The sequence below is a fragment of the Branchiostoma belcheri genome, unplaced genomic scaffold, assembly GCF_001625305.1.
Source record: "Branchiostoma belcheri isolate BF01 breed outbred unplaced genomic scaffold, Haploidv18h27 scaffold194, whole genome shotgun sequence".
Lineage (NCBI taxonomy): Eukaryota > Metazoa > Chordata > Leptocardii > Amphioxiformes > Branchiostomatidae > Branchiostoma > Branchiostoma belcheri.
The window spans coordinates 142,428-159,096 of record NW_017803424.1 but is presented as its reverse complement, the minus strand read 5'-3'; the positions used below and the strand labels follow the sequence as shown (position 1 = coordinate 159,096).

The 16,669-nt window shown below is 40.0% G+C and overlaps 2 protein-coding genes across 2 annotated transcripts in view; both read left to right on the top strand.

Annotated features, from left to right (window-relative positions):
* The first annotated feature begins 618 nt into the window (after positions 1-618).
* LOC109468178 (uromodulin-like) lies at positions 619-8,801 on the top strand. Its single transcript, XM_019766434.1, has 5 exons — positions 619-834; positions 1,098-1,262; positions 2,503-2,562; positions 7,884-8,146; positions 8,691-8,801. The coding sequence occupies exons 1-5, from the start codon at positions 747-749 to the stop codon at positions 8,799-8,801; spliced, it is 687 nt and encodes a 228-aa protein (XP_019621993.1). The 5' UTR covers positions 619-746.
* A 5,594-nt stretch (positions 8,802-14,395) lies between these two features.
* The window catches only part of LOC109468177 (von Willebrand factor D and EGF domain-containing protein-like), an 85,081-nt gene continuing 82,807 nt past the window's right edge, over positions 14,396-16,669 (top strand). The window contains exons 1-2 of the mRNA XM_019766433.1: positions 14,396-14,595; positions 15,578-16,034. Coding sequence (XP_019621992.1) covers positions 14,432-14,595; positions 15,578-16,034 — 621 coding nt within the window. The 5' untranslated portion in view covers positions 14,396-14,431. The remainder of the gene's footprint in view (positions 14,596-15,577; positions 16,035-16,669) is intronic.

Genomic DNA, 16,669 nt, shown 5'->3' with positions numbered 1-16,669 from the left:
AGAGCACAAACGTACAATAAAGGTCTTTCATTCATTATTTATAAATCGGTTGCAAATAGAAATCATTCAGTAACGAGCACCTCTCCTCACACATGTAATAACATTGTTGTATTACTAACTTTTTGTCATCCTAATGTAAAGCAATTACTTAATATGCTGAAAAGTCCATATTTACCAATACTTATTGTTAAATTGTGAATGAATGGTTTGCAAACTGTATAAATGAAATAGCCCTACCGACCTGCCGAACTCTAAGGTTTAAGAACAGTCCTGTACCGTCGATGTTGCGGATCCTGAACGCTAACTGATATTAGAAGCAATTGACACTAATGTATAATTTTAAGGCTATGTATTATTTTAAAGCTATGTATTATTTTAAAACTATGTTGTAAATATTTTGAATGTGTCCTGCACAATATGTATGTACAGAAGGCGCAATTCAGCCTGTCTGGCTGCAATGTCTTTTATTAATAAATCATTTTTGATTGATTGATTGATTGATTGATTGATTGATTGATTGATAGATTGATATAACATATTCACGATCAAGTCATGAATGTTAACTTGCATGTTTTTGTTAAAAATGTTCTCACCATACTGCAGTTGCGGACTGTGCGGACGACCCTTGCTTGACGGCAACCAAAATCTACGAGCCACACCGCAGTACAGAGTATGTCACCGATCCAAACAGCTTTCTTAAAATATGTGATACGCACTTGTCTGAGGGCTGGTACCAGTTCACCCATATGAATGGAATGTTGGCCACCGGTTGTGTGGAGGACTTTCGCTGCGGTACAGACTCGCCTATGTGGATGGTTGGGGAACACCCGGCAGGTTTGTATCCTAATTCTGTATTTGTAAATTAACATCACGGTAGAGATTCCATTTAGGCAGAATACACATTTTAAACATTCTTTTCTAGTGCAAATACACAATATCAACCTCTTACATGTATCTGTGTAGGAAGTCAAGCTAGAAGTTTGGATATGGCAAAAATATAAATACATTGATCTGTTTAGAAATCAGTTATTTATATCGAGTAATGAGCTAATTGCCCACTACTTATTTAGTTACATGTTTTGTTTACTTGTGTACAGTCGGTGATGGTGAGGTCGACCGTCAGGCTTGTTCAAACCTTGGCATACCTAATGACTGCTGCACTGCCAGTTACAACATCAAAGTGAAAGCATGCGACGCCGGTGGAAACACCTTTTATGTGTACTACCTGGTATCAACAAGTTATTGCGATTCTTATTGTGCGGGTGAGTCTGTTATCATTTTTCTTCTAATATGCAAAGTAGCTTTTATAAAGAAAGAAGAGCTTTATTTCTCGACAATGGACCTATTACATTATTACGTCATAGTTTACCGCAATGAATGCCGGTCAATCGACGTTTATATTGTACAGGGGTGCGTAGCGCGGTGTGTGTTTGTGTAGCGTTAGCCTAATATAAGGCCTTTAATACAGTACTACTTTCGTCTAATGTCACAACTAAATCACCCATTACGACATGTAATGCTGTGTCAACAAAACTAGACGCAGCAAAAATCAAACATACCTGACTTTGAAAACTTTGAATTTTTTTCTTTAACTAACCGTTGTAATGTTCTTTAGAACAGGTAAACAAACTGTGACGTAATAATGTGATAGATCCATTGCACATGGTACACTTTTGACGCCGTCGAAACGAGCTGTGTGACACGCTTACATACCTGGGTGCAATGTATGGCAAAGTACAAAAAAAAAAAGCAAACAATAAAATGAACGTGTTCAATAAGACCTAATGTAGAATAAAACCTAACATATCCTACTTACAAAAACAAAAAGGGCTATCACAAGTCTTTTTTATAGTATTACAATCGAGTTGGACTAATCATGAGTTTCGGTATTTTTCTTATAATAGAACAGTTTGTTATATCATTTTTTTTGCTTTGTGGGAATCGTTACATGTAAATATATATTCTAGGCTCTTAAAAGCTGTTGTATTTGATTCGAGAAATGTAAATATCATATAACATAGAACATCATATTTATCGCATTTCATAACAAAGTGAAAATTCATTTTTAATATGCTTTGGACAAAAAAAAGACAAAACCTTTGGTCAGGGGTTATATTGTAATATCTACCTGCTTCAATATTTAACTTATGACTGCTGATTCTTAATTGTTGCTTTAATTTAAAAATTATGTATATTATAAAGGTGTGCTTTTTTTCATAACAGTTTTTCAATTTGTTAAGAAAAGACAGATTGGAATTATTTCTAATGCAACTAAACTACTCTTGTATATGTGTATCTTGTAATCGGGAGCGAAGTTGGTGGGTAATATAATCTATTTCTATTTTGAAGCAGAGAGTCCTCGGGTGAGTGTACCAAACAGTGCCAGTATCTAATTCGAAGTGTGTTAGTTTGAAAGGTTGTTCTGGTCAAATGTTTTCCATGTGATTTCTGTCTGAATTTGTGATTTGTATTTAAAATAAAAATAATTTCGACTTGCTCTAGGAAACGAAGCACCTTGTCCAGATGGCCAAGAATACAACGCATTTCTTCGGGAATGTGGACGTAAGTCTATTTTCATGGAATATTATTTTTGTAGCTCATAATCAGCCAATACAAGGTGCTGAAAAAGTGATTACGTTCTCTTAGAAAATCCTTTGAGGTTCCCCCTTCACTCGATTCAGTATCATGTTACAATTGGGTCGCCCCCCCCCCCCACGCGCTTCCGCTATGGGGTTGTATTCAATAACTGGCAGAGCGGCGATTAGTATATAGTAGGAGAGATGACCTAATTACGGCTGAACAAATCAGTGTGCAGTGTAGCTAGCTAATAGCAAAGGTCTGTGCCGTTGCCCACAAGTACACGCCTGCGTCGCCTGCGCAAACACCTGCGTCATTTGGGCAAAGACGCCGTCTGCGCAAATACCTGTGTCGTCTGCGCAAATACCTGTGTCTTCTGCGCAAATACCTGTGTCTTCTGCGCAAAGACCTGTGTCGCCTACACAAAGACGTCGTCTGCGCAAAGACCTGTGTCGTCTACGCAAAGACGTCGTCTGCACAAAGAAAGACCTGTGTCGTCTACGCAAAGACGTCGTCTGCGCAAAGACCTGTCTCGCCTACACAAAGACGTCGTCTGCGCAAAGACCTGTGTCGTCTACGCAAAGACGTCGTCTGCGCAAAGACCTGTGTCGTCTACGCAAATACGTCGTCTGCGCAAAGACCTGTATCGTCTACGCAAAAAACGTCGTCTGTGTAAAGACCTGTATCGTCTACGCAAAAACGTCGTCTGCGCAAAGACCTGTATCGTCTACGCGAAGACGTCGTCTGCGCAAAGACCTGTGTCGTCTACGCAAAGACGTCATCTGCGCAAAGACCTATGTCGTCTACGCAAAGACGTCGTCTGCGCAAAGACCTGTGTCGTCAACGCAAAGACGTCGTCTGCGCAAAGACCCGAGTCGTCTACGCAAAGACGTCGTCTGCGCAAAGACCTGTGTCGTCTACGCAAAGACGTCGTCTGCGCAAAGACCTGTGTCGTCTACGCAAAGACGTCGTCTGCACAAAGACCTGTGTCGTCTACGCAAAGACGTCGTCTGCGCAAAGACCTGTGTCGTCTACGCAAAGACGTCCTCTGCGCAAAGACCTGTGTCGTCTACGCAAAGACGTCGTCTGCGCAAAGACCTATCGTCTAAAGAACACCTACATTGGTACGTTAGCAATGATGAGGGCCCGCCTGCCATTTTCATTAAGTGTTATGCGCTACTTTATATCAGCGTTAATTGTAGCCAGCTCGTCCTAATTTACCGTTAGGCGCCAAGCAAAATCTAGTCTTAGGAACAATGTATTCATTTATGAACAGAAGTCCAAGTCTCCGGGTCACGCCCGAAAGTGCAATAAAACAGCTCGGGACGCCCGAAAGTGCCATGAAACTACCCGCCAGGGCCCCTTTTGTAAATTGGGACTGAAGCATCACATGACTTACATTGTTTTTTTTTGAACCCATGATTGAAAAATCTAACATGTCTTATGATCATATCTAGGGTATGTGGACACACATAAAATACATTTTAAACACATCCCACACAAAGACTAAAGATGGTAAAATCTACTATAGTTAGACTGGCTTCAATGCCTTCCTTTCTAGCCTCAGTTTTCCCCATGGAACACCAACCCTACTCTTTGACTGGAACTAGACTGGAACCATTACACATCTGCCATTATCAAGTTTCCATATATCCATGCAGATGTATGGTGTTTTGTTTTTCATGCATAGTTGTTGTGCTACATGTTAATCATCTCCCCTGGGACACCAGTTTTAAATTTGTGTTGTACGTGACTGTGGCAAACAAAACTATATCGTTGCCTGGTACATCCTACCAGTAAAACATTTCTGGTACATCTTATTGTGTGAGTTGAATTTTATTTCTAAACTAGAGTTCGGCGATCTTATACCTCCATGACATATTTAGTGCTTTTGTAAATCTTATGCATGGTGATGATCACATAAATGGCTTACATTTACAATCCTGCTCATTAGCAAAATTTTTACACAAATTATTCACATAACGTCTACACACTGGTGAAACCCTAATCATTTGGCAAGGACAACGTATGATATTGTTGGTTATATGCAAACACGACCTCTGACATACCTGTGCCAACTCATGTTTGCCTTCCAAGTCGACTAATTATACATTTTTCACTGCGAATATGCAAATTATTGCGAATATGCAAAAATGCTACCTACCATTCAAAATTCATGACCCTAACAGGTCCAGATCGCGAGATATCAAAACCGGAAGTTGCGCTGCAGTACCAAGAGAAGCCACTAGGGGGCCCAAAATATAATCATTACCAGTTTTTGCCACACCCTACCAACACATTAAGTATGAAACCAATCCATTCAGCCGTTCTTGAGTTATTTTGTTGACTAACAGACGGACAAACGCAACTGAAAATATAACCTCCATGACATGTCATGGGGGCAATAAATACATAGTTGACTAGGTTTGAGTTAATAGCAGCACTTACCACCCACACGTACACCTACTACCCACAAACAGCCCATCCACAGCTGTAAAGACAAATAAATTTGTTAGAGACAAAACCCTTATGCACACCGTTTGGGGCCCAGCCCATCTTTTCTGCGGGAAAGGAAAAATAATAATATATTTAAGTGTAGATAATATCATATATACACAGATTTAAGTCAAACTTAGCAATCAATACAGAGAGTTTAGGATCACAAGCATCTAATGGACAAGCCTCAAAGACAGCTCTCAACTTTAACATCTTTCAAAGACTCTCTGTGAGTGGGACTTGAGTGGCAAATGATTTTATGATTATTATGTATGTTGAGTTGAAATTGTTATGTATATGCTTAATGTGTTTTCCAATGTTTATTGTGTATTTTATACATGTAACCCCCGAGATACCTGAAAACCAGGTCAGTAGACCTGAGCGTACTACTGTAGTTAAATAAAATAAATGAATGAATAAATGAAATGAATGAATGAATGAAGAGCCAGGGTTTTAGTTTCCCTCATTGTAAACTTTCCCGCTGGCATCAGCCAACCACAAGCGAAAATTAAATTAATTCAAAATAGATAAAGTCTATAAGACAGGAGTAGAATGGAAACAATTTAAAGGTAGATGTAACTAGAGTTCGGCGATCTCATACCTCCATGACATATCTAGTGCTTTTTGTTAATCTTATGCATGGTGATGATCACCTGTAAATGGCTTACATTTACAGTCCTGCTCATTAGCAAAATCTTTATGCAAATTATTCACATAGCCTCTATCTTGTGACATACAACGCTCCTGGTATACATGGGGTTCCAAAAATGAAGAAAACCAGTACGGTGATGAAATCTTTATCATTTGGCGTGGACAACATATAATACTGTTGGTTATATACAAGCAGGATCTCTGACATACCTTTGCCAAACCATGTAAGCCGTCCAAACTGACTAATTATGTACATTTGTCACTTCAAATATGCAAATTAGGGCTAATTTGCATATATTGTATCAGTTGGCAAAAGAGGTCACACCACGCATGTCTTGGTTAATAATGGCATTTGTTAACACTTGAATTCAGTCACAACAATCCTACAAAATTAAACATTGCCAAAACTACAGTTCCCCAACCTTATACCTTCGCCAAATGATGTTAGTCTTTATGACTGACAATTTGTAGATTATTCCCCTGATTGTGCTAATAGGATCCTCATTTTTATGAATAATATCAATTTATCATATTTTCAACCAAAAGACAGTCATATATTAACCGTTCTAGCATTTTCTCATAAGTTATGCAAATGAGGTCCTGATTTGAATACATTATGTTTAATGATTTTCATCTTCACTGAACTTTTACATACCGGAAGTATTCAATTATTCAATTATTCTTATTGATTATGCAAATTAAGTCTTTATTTACATAATCGATATCTGCCTGTGTTTCTCTCGTTCTCAATTACCAATGTCACAAGCTTCAATAGTCCTATCATGGAATGCAGCTGATTTATAGAATTTCCTCATAAATTATGCAAATTACATCCACATTTGCATAATTCACATATTATTATATCAAGCATCACGGAAGCTACCTACATACCAAAAATCACGATCCGCCAACCGCTTCTTGAGTTATCCTCTTTTGAATATTTCAAAACAGATAGCCCTGCAGTTCCAGAGCAAGCCGCTAAGGGGCCCAAACTCACGTCACTTCTTCCCCAGCATAAGAGCTACCTACCATCAAATTTCGTCACCCTAGCATGTCTAGATCATGAGATATCAAAACCGGAAGTTCAGCTGCAGTATCATAACAAGCCGCTAAGGGGTCCAAAATCTAATCATTTCCAGGTCAAGACCTACCCACCTACCAAGTATCAAGACAATCCATTTAAGCCTTCTCAAGTTAGCGTGTCCCGTGACGGACACACACATACACGAACGCTTCTGAAAACATAACCTTCTTGGCGAAGGTATCAAGAATACGGAAGTAAGCAATACGAGCTGAGGAACCTAATCACTTTGGTAAACACACAATGACCAGCGAACTAGAAAGTAAGTACAACGGACGGACTAAACCACACAAAGAACAAGAACAGCATACAGCAAAAATTTAAATCTATACAATATCTTTCCGAAAAAAACTTTATCAAGTTGGTACAATATAGGATATTAGAAAATCCCTAAACCCTATTAACAATATAGCAATACGTAATAGGAATATAAACCCTAAGAGTGTTTAATTACTTCAGGATAGCCTGGCAACCAGACCATATATACCCCCAGTGTCTTTACGGTACTGGTAGCACTGCCCGCCCACCCAGATCCATTAATGCATGCCGGGTATTTCACGGGGTGGGTTTATGATTATATGTAGTTTGCCTATGGGAAAACAATTCGAAAGACCAGCTGGAAAGATCTAGCATATCAGGATAGTATGGATGGGGCCCTCAAAACATCATTAAGCCACTAATTTCCCCCAAAATGTTTTTTACAAAAACATGAAAAATGTTGAAGAGTATTTGCCCACTCTTCCTTCATGCCTAATTTTTAGTAATATGGTCAAAAAATAAAGATGTTGTATCCATTATCAAAATGGCTGAAAGTGTGGAAGAAGAACAAGTGACATTGAGCAATATTATGTATTTCATTTACACATATTTGTATGGAGTGAAATATGAATATATTAAATGTTTTTGGTACCAACATGATTATGACAAGTTGTGTTATATAGATATATATGCATATAATTGAAATAATATAATGTTTATTCATAAGTGCATTCAAAGCGCAGATAAACAAAATTGTTAGATTGGGGACATTTAAGATTGAGGGTAATTTAAGACTATACTAATATCTCTTTATCCTCAGCTCTCATTCCAGTGCTAACTGACAACCCTGTCCTACACGCACCTGAAATCAGAAATAACAAGGTTGAGTTTGACTGTGAGGTCAAGTACCGAGATGATCCCTCGGCGCGGTTTGTAGTGATGTTCTTGTTTGACAACGAGTATTTTCCGGAGGTACCGAACAAGACCCTTACAGCTGGAGAGAGGCGTGCAACTCTGGACGCAAAATACATGGGTGAAAACAGGTTAAGCCAACCCGGCTGGGACTCAAAGATGGGGAAAGATGTAAGATCGCCTCATGTTCATGCTTTTGATATAGGTTTAAACTATAGTTCCAAGCCTTCATACCGTCGCCGAAGTATCTGTATCTTTATAGCCGGTATAACCTCCTTTCGGCGTAACATACCAGCTACGTACTGACGCATTATACAATTTTTGGAATTAATTATTCAAACAAGATCATTTTGGGCATAAATCATACTGTAGTTGATATCGTTATCCGCCCAATTGCAGAAATGTCTTAACAATAAAGGGTATTCTAGGGGTTAGAACAAAAGCTAATTAAACTTGCGAATTTAAAAGTACACATATGACCTTATTTCGGTCCTTGATTTTAATTTTATATCTAGAAATTTTATTTGAATTTTATTTGAATTTTATTTGAATTTTATTTGAATTTTATTTGAATTTTATTTGAATTTTATCAGATGTTTATCTATCTCGACAGATTTTAAGTTGTTTCCACTTAGCGTTCGGCTTCCCATGTTTCCTCATTGTAATATACATCATTTCAGATGTTTAGCCTTTTAAAATGTTCTTTCCTTCCCAGGTGTCCTGTGTTGTCAGATCTTTCTGGGAGGATACCCCTTCTACAGTTAGTTCCTGGCGGCAAAGCAACTCCTACCACACAGGAATTCAGGCAAGAATACTTTGTCTCTAGTAAACATTAAACTGTGATCCACCAAGTTTAATGACATATATACACGATACATTTTAAAAAAACTTAACTTATTAATTCTTAAGAAGCATACACATATACTATGGTTTTGGAAAAATACTTAATTCTACAGGTCTATGATTTTAGTGCCTTTTAAATGATAGCAATTCTCACTTCATGTTATATTTTACAGGCAGAAACTCATCGTATCGTTCTGGAAGAAGCTGGAGAAGAGTACCAAATCAAAGTGACTAATCGTGTGCCATTTGTATGCAATCGTGACCCCTGTTTACTGAACATACCAATGGCAGGTGACCCTGACTTTAGTATGCAGCATGGCTGTCATGTGAGACTGTCTTCTGACCGCTGGTCTGAGGGTGAAATTACGATAAAAGCTGTAAGGGACGGACAGAGTGATGGGAACAAGCTGCTGTATATTAACTTTGGAAAAATCGCCATTAACCCTGTGGGCCCTAATACACCTCATGTATTCCATGGATACACGCCGAATTTTAACATTGAGGTACCACGGCTTTTTAGCACTCATTAAAATATGCATTTTTAGCACCACTGATTTACTTGTATTTTGATGACTTTGAATCCACTTGTAACATCATCGTGTGATGGCATACTTTGAAATGGCTTTGCCTGTTGTAGTAGTTTGTGCTTTGACGCTGATGAAATACTGCTCCCTTTCGTTTACTATGAACAGATACTTATATAACTTAGATAATTACAAATAAAAATACCTATGGCGAATTTAAGTCAGTTTTGTTTAGATTATGATATAAGATTCTTATGTTTATTTTCCCGTTAGGTTCGAACCATTGATGCAGTCGGGGCTACGTGCACATCCTCGGGAGATCCTCACATCGTCATGTTTGATTCACTAGAGTAGGTGTCGTCCCAAATTTATCTCTTTTACTACTATTAAAGCCTTGACTACCAGTCTGTGCATTAAAAAATTAACTTTCTGGCATTGATACATTTATGTCCCAGTAGTGCCGCATTGGTCGCGAAACGTCAAAATGTCACGTTTATATTCCGAACCGTACCCGGCATTAGTTTAAAGTAGTCAAGCCATAGTTCATTGGAACATGTATAAAATATGGCAGATTATAAGATTATTAGCTGGTATGGGTTTATCAAGATTCTACATGAAAGGTTTATGTGTTTTGCTGGGGGTGGGGGTTGATGGGCGAATACCTTACATAGGAAAAAGGATATTGTAACACTGTTGGATGCAAAGGTAGATACGTATATTGTTAATGTAAGGCACATTTACGTTAATCAATGTTTCAGTGGTGCTTGGGACAAGCAGGCACACGTCATTCTTCCTGGAGAATTTGTCTTCTATCGGAGCAAGGTTCGCCCCTTTGAGGTATGTAGATTAAGGTAGCCAACGATTTTGTGAAGGTAAAATATTGCCCTGAAATTGTATTTAAGTACACGTTTATCTGCAAGAATTATACTTTTTATGACACATGAGACGGTAATTGTGTGTCAATTAGGGAATAACACCCTCATACAAAAGGGGTTTCGGCATGCTTTTTTGGGGGGCGACGCAAGAAAGGTCAAATGGACGTTTATACGATCCTTGTGTTTATAGAGCGTGTGTTTAAAAAGCTCTTGTCTCATCATCTAGGTAAAAGAGCAAAACACTAACCAAATACACAAAAAAAGAAACATTAAGATCAACGTCTTTAATATATAAACAAATCTACATTGTATCTATATCCATTTACCTCACTCGGATATACACGAATAGTGGCGTCAAAATACTCACGAATAGTGACGGATTTGGCACAATGAAATTGAAACATAGCACATTTGTCTGAAGTAAGCACCTTACATATGGATTGAAAAAAAATAGCATAGCAGTACATATTTGCATTTAATATTTCTAGGTGCAGTCACGTCACATACGGTGCCGTGGTGATATCTCCTGTAACTGTGGTGTAGCTGTCCGAGAGGGGAACGATGCTGTGATCATAGATAAGTGCCACAACATCAACGGTGCTGCAAGTGTCCGGTACCTGACTGCAAACGGCGACGGTAAACTTTCTCCTGGCTTCATCGTTGAGAAAGACGGCAATGGAAAACAGTTTAAGGTATGTATTTATAATTTTTATCTTGCTTACCTGTGTGTCTGCATAAGTGCTGTTGCCAGGATTTGGCCTCTCGCTTTCCATCGTCTTCCCTTGGGCTGAGCTCTGTGTCTGTCTTCATCTGGTCTTTCCACCTCTTGGGTGATCTTCCCCAGGGTATCTTTTTTTTAATGTGTTTTTCGATCTTCTAATCACAGTCAAAACAATTTGATCCTTCCAGCACGTATCTTGTGAATAATGGTTTGCTCTGCCTCAAGTTTCAACCGAAGTTCTACATTTGGGATGCGGTACCGAAGGGTGATGTAGTGTACAGGATGACAAATGTTTATCCGATTTTTTTTTAGTCTATGCTTTTCAGGCATGTGCGGCAATTGATAATATTAATGCCTGGAACAGCCGTATCGTCAGTTGTTTACTAATGTCCCTACGGTCGCAGACTGTTTTTCTGAGTGGACCAAAAATGCAGAGGCAGCAAGCGATATCCTCCTCTTAATGTCACTAGTCGTACCAGGAACGGCACGTTCCAAAAAGACAAATTCAGGGACCTTCTCAACTGCTGTGTCTTCTATCATGATGTTATCTATTTCCTCACTAGTGATAACTTTACATTTTGCCGCACTGACCTTTAAACACTATTTTTTTTACATGGAAACGTAAGCTCTGTTGATATCTGGAGCTTTCTAAACATAGCTGCGATTAGAGTAGTGTCATCAGCATATCTCTCTTAAATGGAGAGGTTCTCATGTACCTAAAAAGTGGGATCAAGAATTTTCAGCCTTTTTTTTTACAAACGCGAGAAATATGTTGAAAAGTACAGGTAACAATAAGCAACCCTGCCTGACTCCCACTCCCACCTGAAACCAACTGGATATTCGCCTGTTAATAATAAAAGCACACTGTGTGTTATTTTTTTTTTACATTTCCTATACGATGTTAACTGTTTTCCACTATACCCCAATGGCTTGCTAGCCTGGGTACCATCCTATTTGTATGCCGGGGATCCCACACTCTATTTCTTAGGGGGGAAGATGGGAGCCCTGGCATACAAATATGATGGTACCCAGGCTAATGGCTCGCGTCATTTTCCACAGATCTTTTCTACAGAAAGGCTGCTTTGAAGTCAATGAAATGGGAGTGAAGGTTTACTTTTCTTTCTCTGGCCTTTTCCATGATTTGTCTAACTAGAAATATAGCATCAAATGTACCCCTCCCACTTCTAAAGCCCTGAAGTTCTTATGTTATCATGTTTATCGTGGAGACCGGCGGGCTTCCCGACGGCTGCCGGCCTAATTGGCCCCGCGCGGTCGCCGAATTGATTTTAACTCAAACTTAAATCACTTCGGGCCCCGTTCGGCAAGGTACGCCGAAGCGACGCCGTAACCTCACCGCCCGGAACCCGTCGGGCGGCCGAATAGGCACCTGCCTAAAGCCTAGGTCACAATTGAAGAAAGGGGCCCGCTCGGTGCGTATTCGGCCTGTGTAATAGGGCGCCCTAGCCTGTAGTATATTGATAATAATAAGTATCATAGGTTATACAAGTTTCTTGTACAGTAGGTTGAAAAACCACTTTCGTGTTCTTGTACTGAATCATTTTCCGCTGTTCTGAGAAATGTAAGAGATATTTGAGTGACATCTAGTTAATGACCCGGGAAGAACTAATGGGGACCTGACAGCAGGGAACCTAAGGTCCCAGTGGCTGGACGTTGCCTTATTTGGTAATGGTCAGGGGTTTTCCACTAATGTCTAAGGAAGTGATTCAACATGACTGATACAGGAAGGGAAGTATGATGCACTATTTCCGAGAAACCTGTAAGTAGGTGCCTAAGAGTATAAAAAGCCATGTAACCATGTAGTCAGTCAGTTCCAGTATCAGAGAGAATCGGAGAGGGAGAGAATACAGTCACGTCACTATGTAGCTCTGGCTCCTGTGTCATTTGTTCCGGGTACGTACATCTACAACATCGGCGGCCATCTTACGAACTTGTAAGGGGCACCCATCGAGACCGAGGTCACTAAGCTACCATGTTTTCGTCCTTGACCTTGACATACCCTTTTTTTGGCACTACCGAACGGGACCTGGATGGAGACCGGCGGGCTTCCCGACGGCTGCCGGCCTAATTGGCCCCGCGCGGTCGACCAGTCGCCAAATTGATTTTAACTCAAACTTAAAATCACTTCGGGCCCCGTTCGGCAAGGTACGCCGAAGCGACGCCGTAACCTCACTGCCCGGGACCCATTTGGCAGTGCGAACAGGCACTTGCCTAAGATTATGACGTCACATGTGCTGATAAGTGCATAAGGTGGTAAGAAAAATGGGGTTATATGGGACATATGTAAACTCCTTGTTCAGACTACGTCGCACAGTTCACCACGCGTGTGTTACACCGTGTACTTGTGTGTGTTACACAGTGCACTTGTGTTTCAGAATGCCGATGGGCAAGCCGGAAAACAGCCGAGACGATAGCCCGGCATACATGTACTTCAGGAATGAACAGTGATATTGTGTTGCATGTGGGCTACCCTGAAGGCCAACTCCAAGGATCGGTAGCTGTTCCCGGTCGCCAGGAAGCGTAGGGTAATGGCGAGTTTTAGGCTTGCTAACAAGGGCTGTTTAGCACTGCATAGAATTAAACAGAAGTGTTACATACAGACTAGACTGTAATATATAAATTTTCTGTTACTATAAATCATTGTGGATACATTGAAATGTGTCAAGAAGTAGAGAGCATTCACAAAAAAACACTTGCTCTTTTTTCGATGGATGGGCCTACACGTTGTAGGAGGTCGTGTCAATTCGCAGGAAGGACTTAAAGTCACAATGATGTTCGCGACAAAGCTCCGTCATAGTGTCCGTACACGACAGGAGCCCATCGGGATCCCCCTGGACCCCGCCAGGGACCTGACAGCTGCCCGGCCGAACTGTTAGAGCCGGTCGGCACCCTACGCTGCACGGGTCAAGACGGGAGACTGGCCGGTAACCGGACGGGTCCCTGACAGAAACCGGCCGACAAGGGGACCATATGTTTATGAATATTAATTAGAAGACGCCTCAACTCCGGCCGGAGCACAACCAGGCCCCGACAGGTAGCCTAAAGGTAAAGGAACATTTAATTGTGACCCTGACAGTCGGCGCACGCTCGCCGTCATGACGCCGACCGGCGTCTACACCGAGGACAAGCCGAACGGGCGCCGTTTCAAATGTGACCTAAGCATAAGGTCACCGCACACACACCCCTCCCCATCAATGATACCCCTTGCGGCGTTGTTGGAGAGTACACAAGACGAAGACACACACAAGAACGTCTCTAAAACCATAACCTTTTTTTATTGGCGAAGGTAATTAAAAGAGCTACGCGAGATTATTCTCTAGTAAACTAAAGTAGCACCTGTCTGGTTAATTAAAACACTGTTCACAAAGATCGTGGTATTCCAAGATTCAAAATGACTGTACATGTGTGTTATTACTTGAAACTATAGATCAATCTTCCTTCTGGAGCCTTCGTTGAAGCAACAGGATATAGCTGGATGACCATACGCGCCCATGCCCCGGGGGTGGACAAGAACCACACGGAGGGAATCTGTGGATTTTTCGACGAGAATCCTGACAATGACCTGAGGATGCCTGACGGAACTACAGCTAGTCACCACATCTGGCCGGACTGGCACAGAGATTTCTCTTACGCCTGGCGGTGAGTTTTAAAAATGTGCGGGGTTTTATAAATTAAAACATTATTGATACAAAACTGGATCATAGAGTGACAGGGATTCAGATATGATTGTTAAAACGTGCATCATTATGTTTTATACCCCCTTTACACGAAAGGAAGAATGAAATGAATGAAAACTATTGGTATATTGAAATATGAAGTGCATTCTAGGAATTCTCACTTCATTGAAAATATCTGTGCATATTGTTGAGACCACCCCGAATGTTTATAGGTGAATTCCAAGTGGGCGAAATATCGGAGGGCATTCTAAGTGCATTCTTACATAAGTACATGTTAACATTCTGGAAATCCCTACATTATTCCAACAGCGTCCCTAACATTCTGATGACATTCAAGTAGAACCCAAATGGTCCTGAGTATTTGAAATACACCACAAAAGCTTTTCTCGCCAACCGCAGTCTCAGGTTCACACCCGATTAAATTTTCCTGGCAGGAATCATGATCGTTAGATATTCACTTCCATCAAAGCTATGTTTAGCATAAACGTTCCAAATGGGGCTGCACACAGAGGTTCACTTCTAAAACCTTTTTTTAGTTCATTGAATGACGTTAGTATTGTAATAATGATAAAGTTTTGTATTTTGGTGTCTTGGGATACTGTGTTGTACTTGCGGCGTCAGTGTACCCCAGTTTACAGCAAAATAAGATTTATCGCAATATCCATAGAACATGTTTAGTATAATTAGGTACAACTGCTCACTGTACCCTTCATGTGTATAGTTTAGCGTAAAGTAGAATGTACATGTAGAGTCAAAATATTTATAATACTCTGTCAGATACAATGTCCGTTGACCATATATATAGCATTATATTAGACACATACCAACTAGTAATCTTATTATTTGCCATACATTGTACCCGTGACAATCGTTGTGCAATAAACTTTGGCTTTGTTCCTTTTTTGTTTATCTAATCTAGTATCATCTAATATACATGTACTTAGGATAACACCAGGAACAAGCCTTTTTGACGTCGACTGCCTGGAAAAAGTGGAAAATTATACTGCAAGCGTAGACTTTTGTACCTGTTCGGGTGGAAATGCGGTCTGTGACTTTACAAAAGCAGGTGGATTTAGCAGCAACCTGACGCCATATACACCTCCCCAATCAGCAAGAAACCGCAACTGCCACAGGAGGAGGAGGAAAGTAGAAAACATCGAGGACGATCCACTGCTCTATAATGATGACGTGGACCTTACTGACTACGTGTTTGACTATGGAGAAGGCGCTGATCCTGTTGTCAACAGCGTTTGGCCAACTCCTAATAAAGGCATCACAGAGCAGGACGCGAGATCTGCGTGTCAGGGAGCCATTATGAACTTGACCATCGCCCAAACGTGCAGGGACATTTACAATGTCGACATCTTGTCAGGCGTGGACTTCTGCATGGCTGACATAAAGGTGAGCTCAGAATCGTACGGTTAAACTTTTGCTATTTTTTGTAACGCAAAAAAAATTCTCATTTTGCTTCCTTAGCTAATTACATATAAAGTACAATGAAATATTTGCAATCATTTTATGCCATATCTGAAGATGGGTAAACATAGTGGTTATTTCACGTAATTGTTGTCCCAAGCAGGAATTGAATTAAAAGATTGCTAAAATATCCCTTTCATGATGCTAATCTTCAACTCTTAAGAAATTATTCCAGCTACAAACAGTTGCAAAAGCTCGTAACTTGTAAATGTTTTTTTAATGGTGAAATGTCATTAATTGATGAAGCCGGGGTTTTCATTTTCTCCATGTCGATTTTCATTGCAATAAGAATACGTGCACATAGCTCAGCAGGGTCGTATTCTACATTTTGGCACGGTTTATTTGAGTATTCGTGCAAACTTCAAAATGGTAGCGACATAACACATATTGCTGATTGTAACTTAAATTACTAATGTATTCTATATTGCAGACTTATATCATCCTATATTAAAAAGGAATTGCATAAAGCTATACTGATATATATAGCAGGACATATCTTTGTGTATATATATATATATATATATATATATATATATATATATACTACCTTACTACTACTA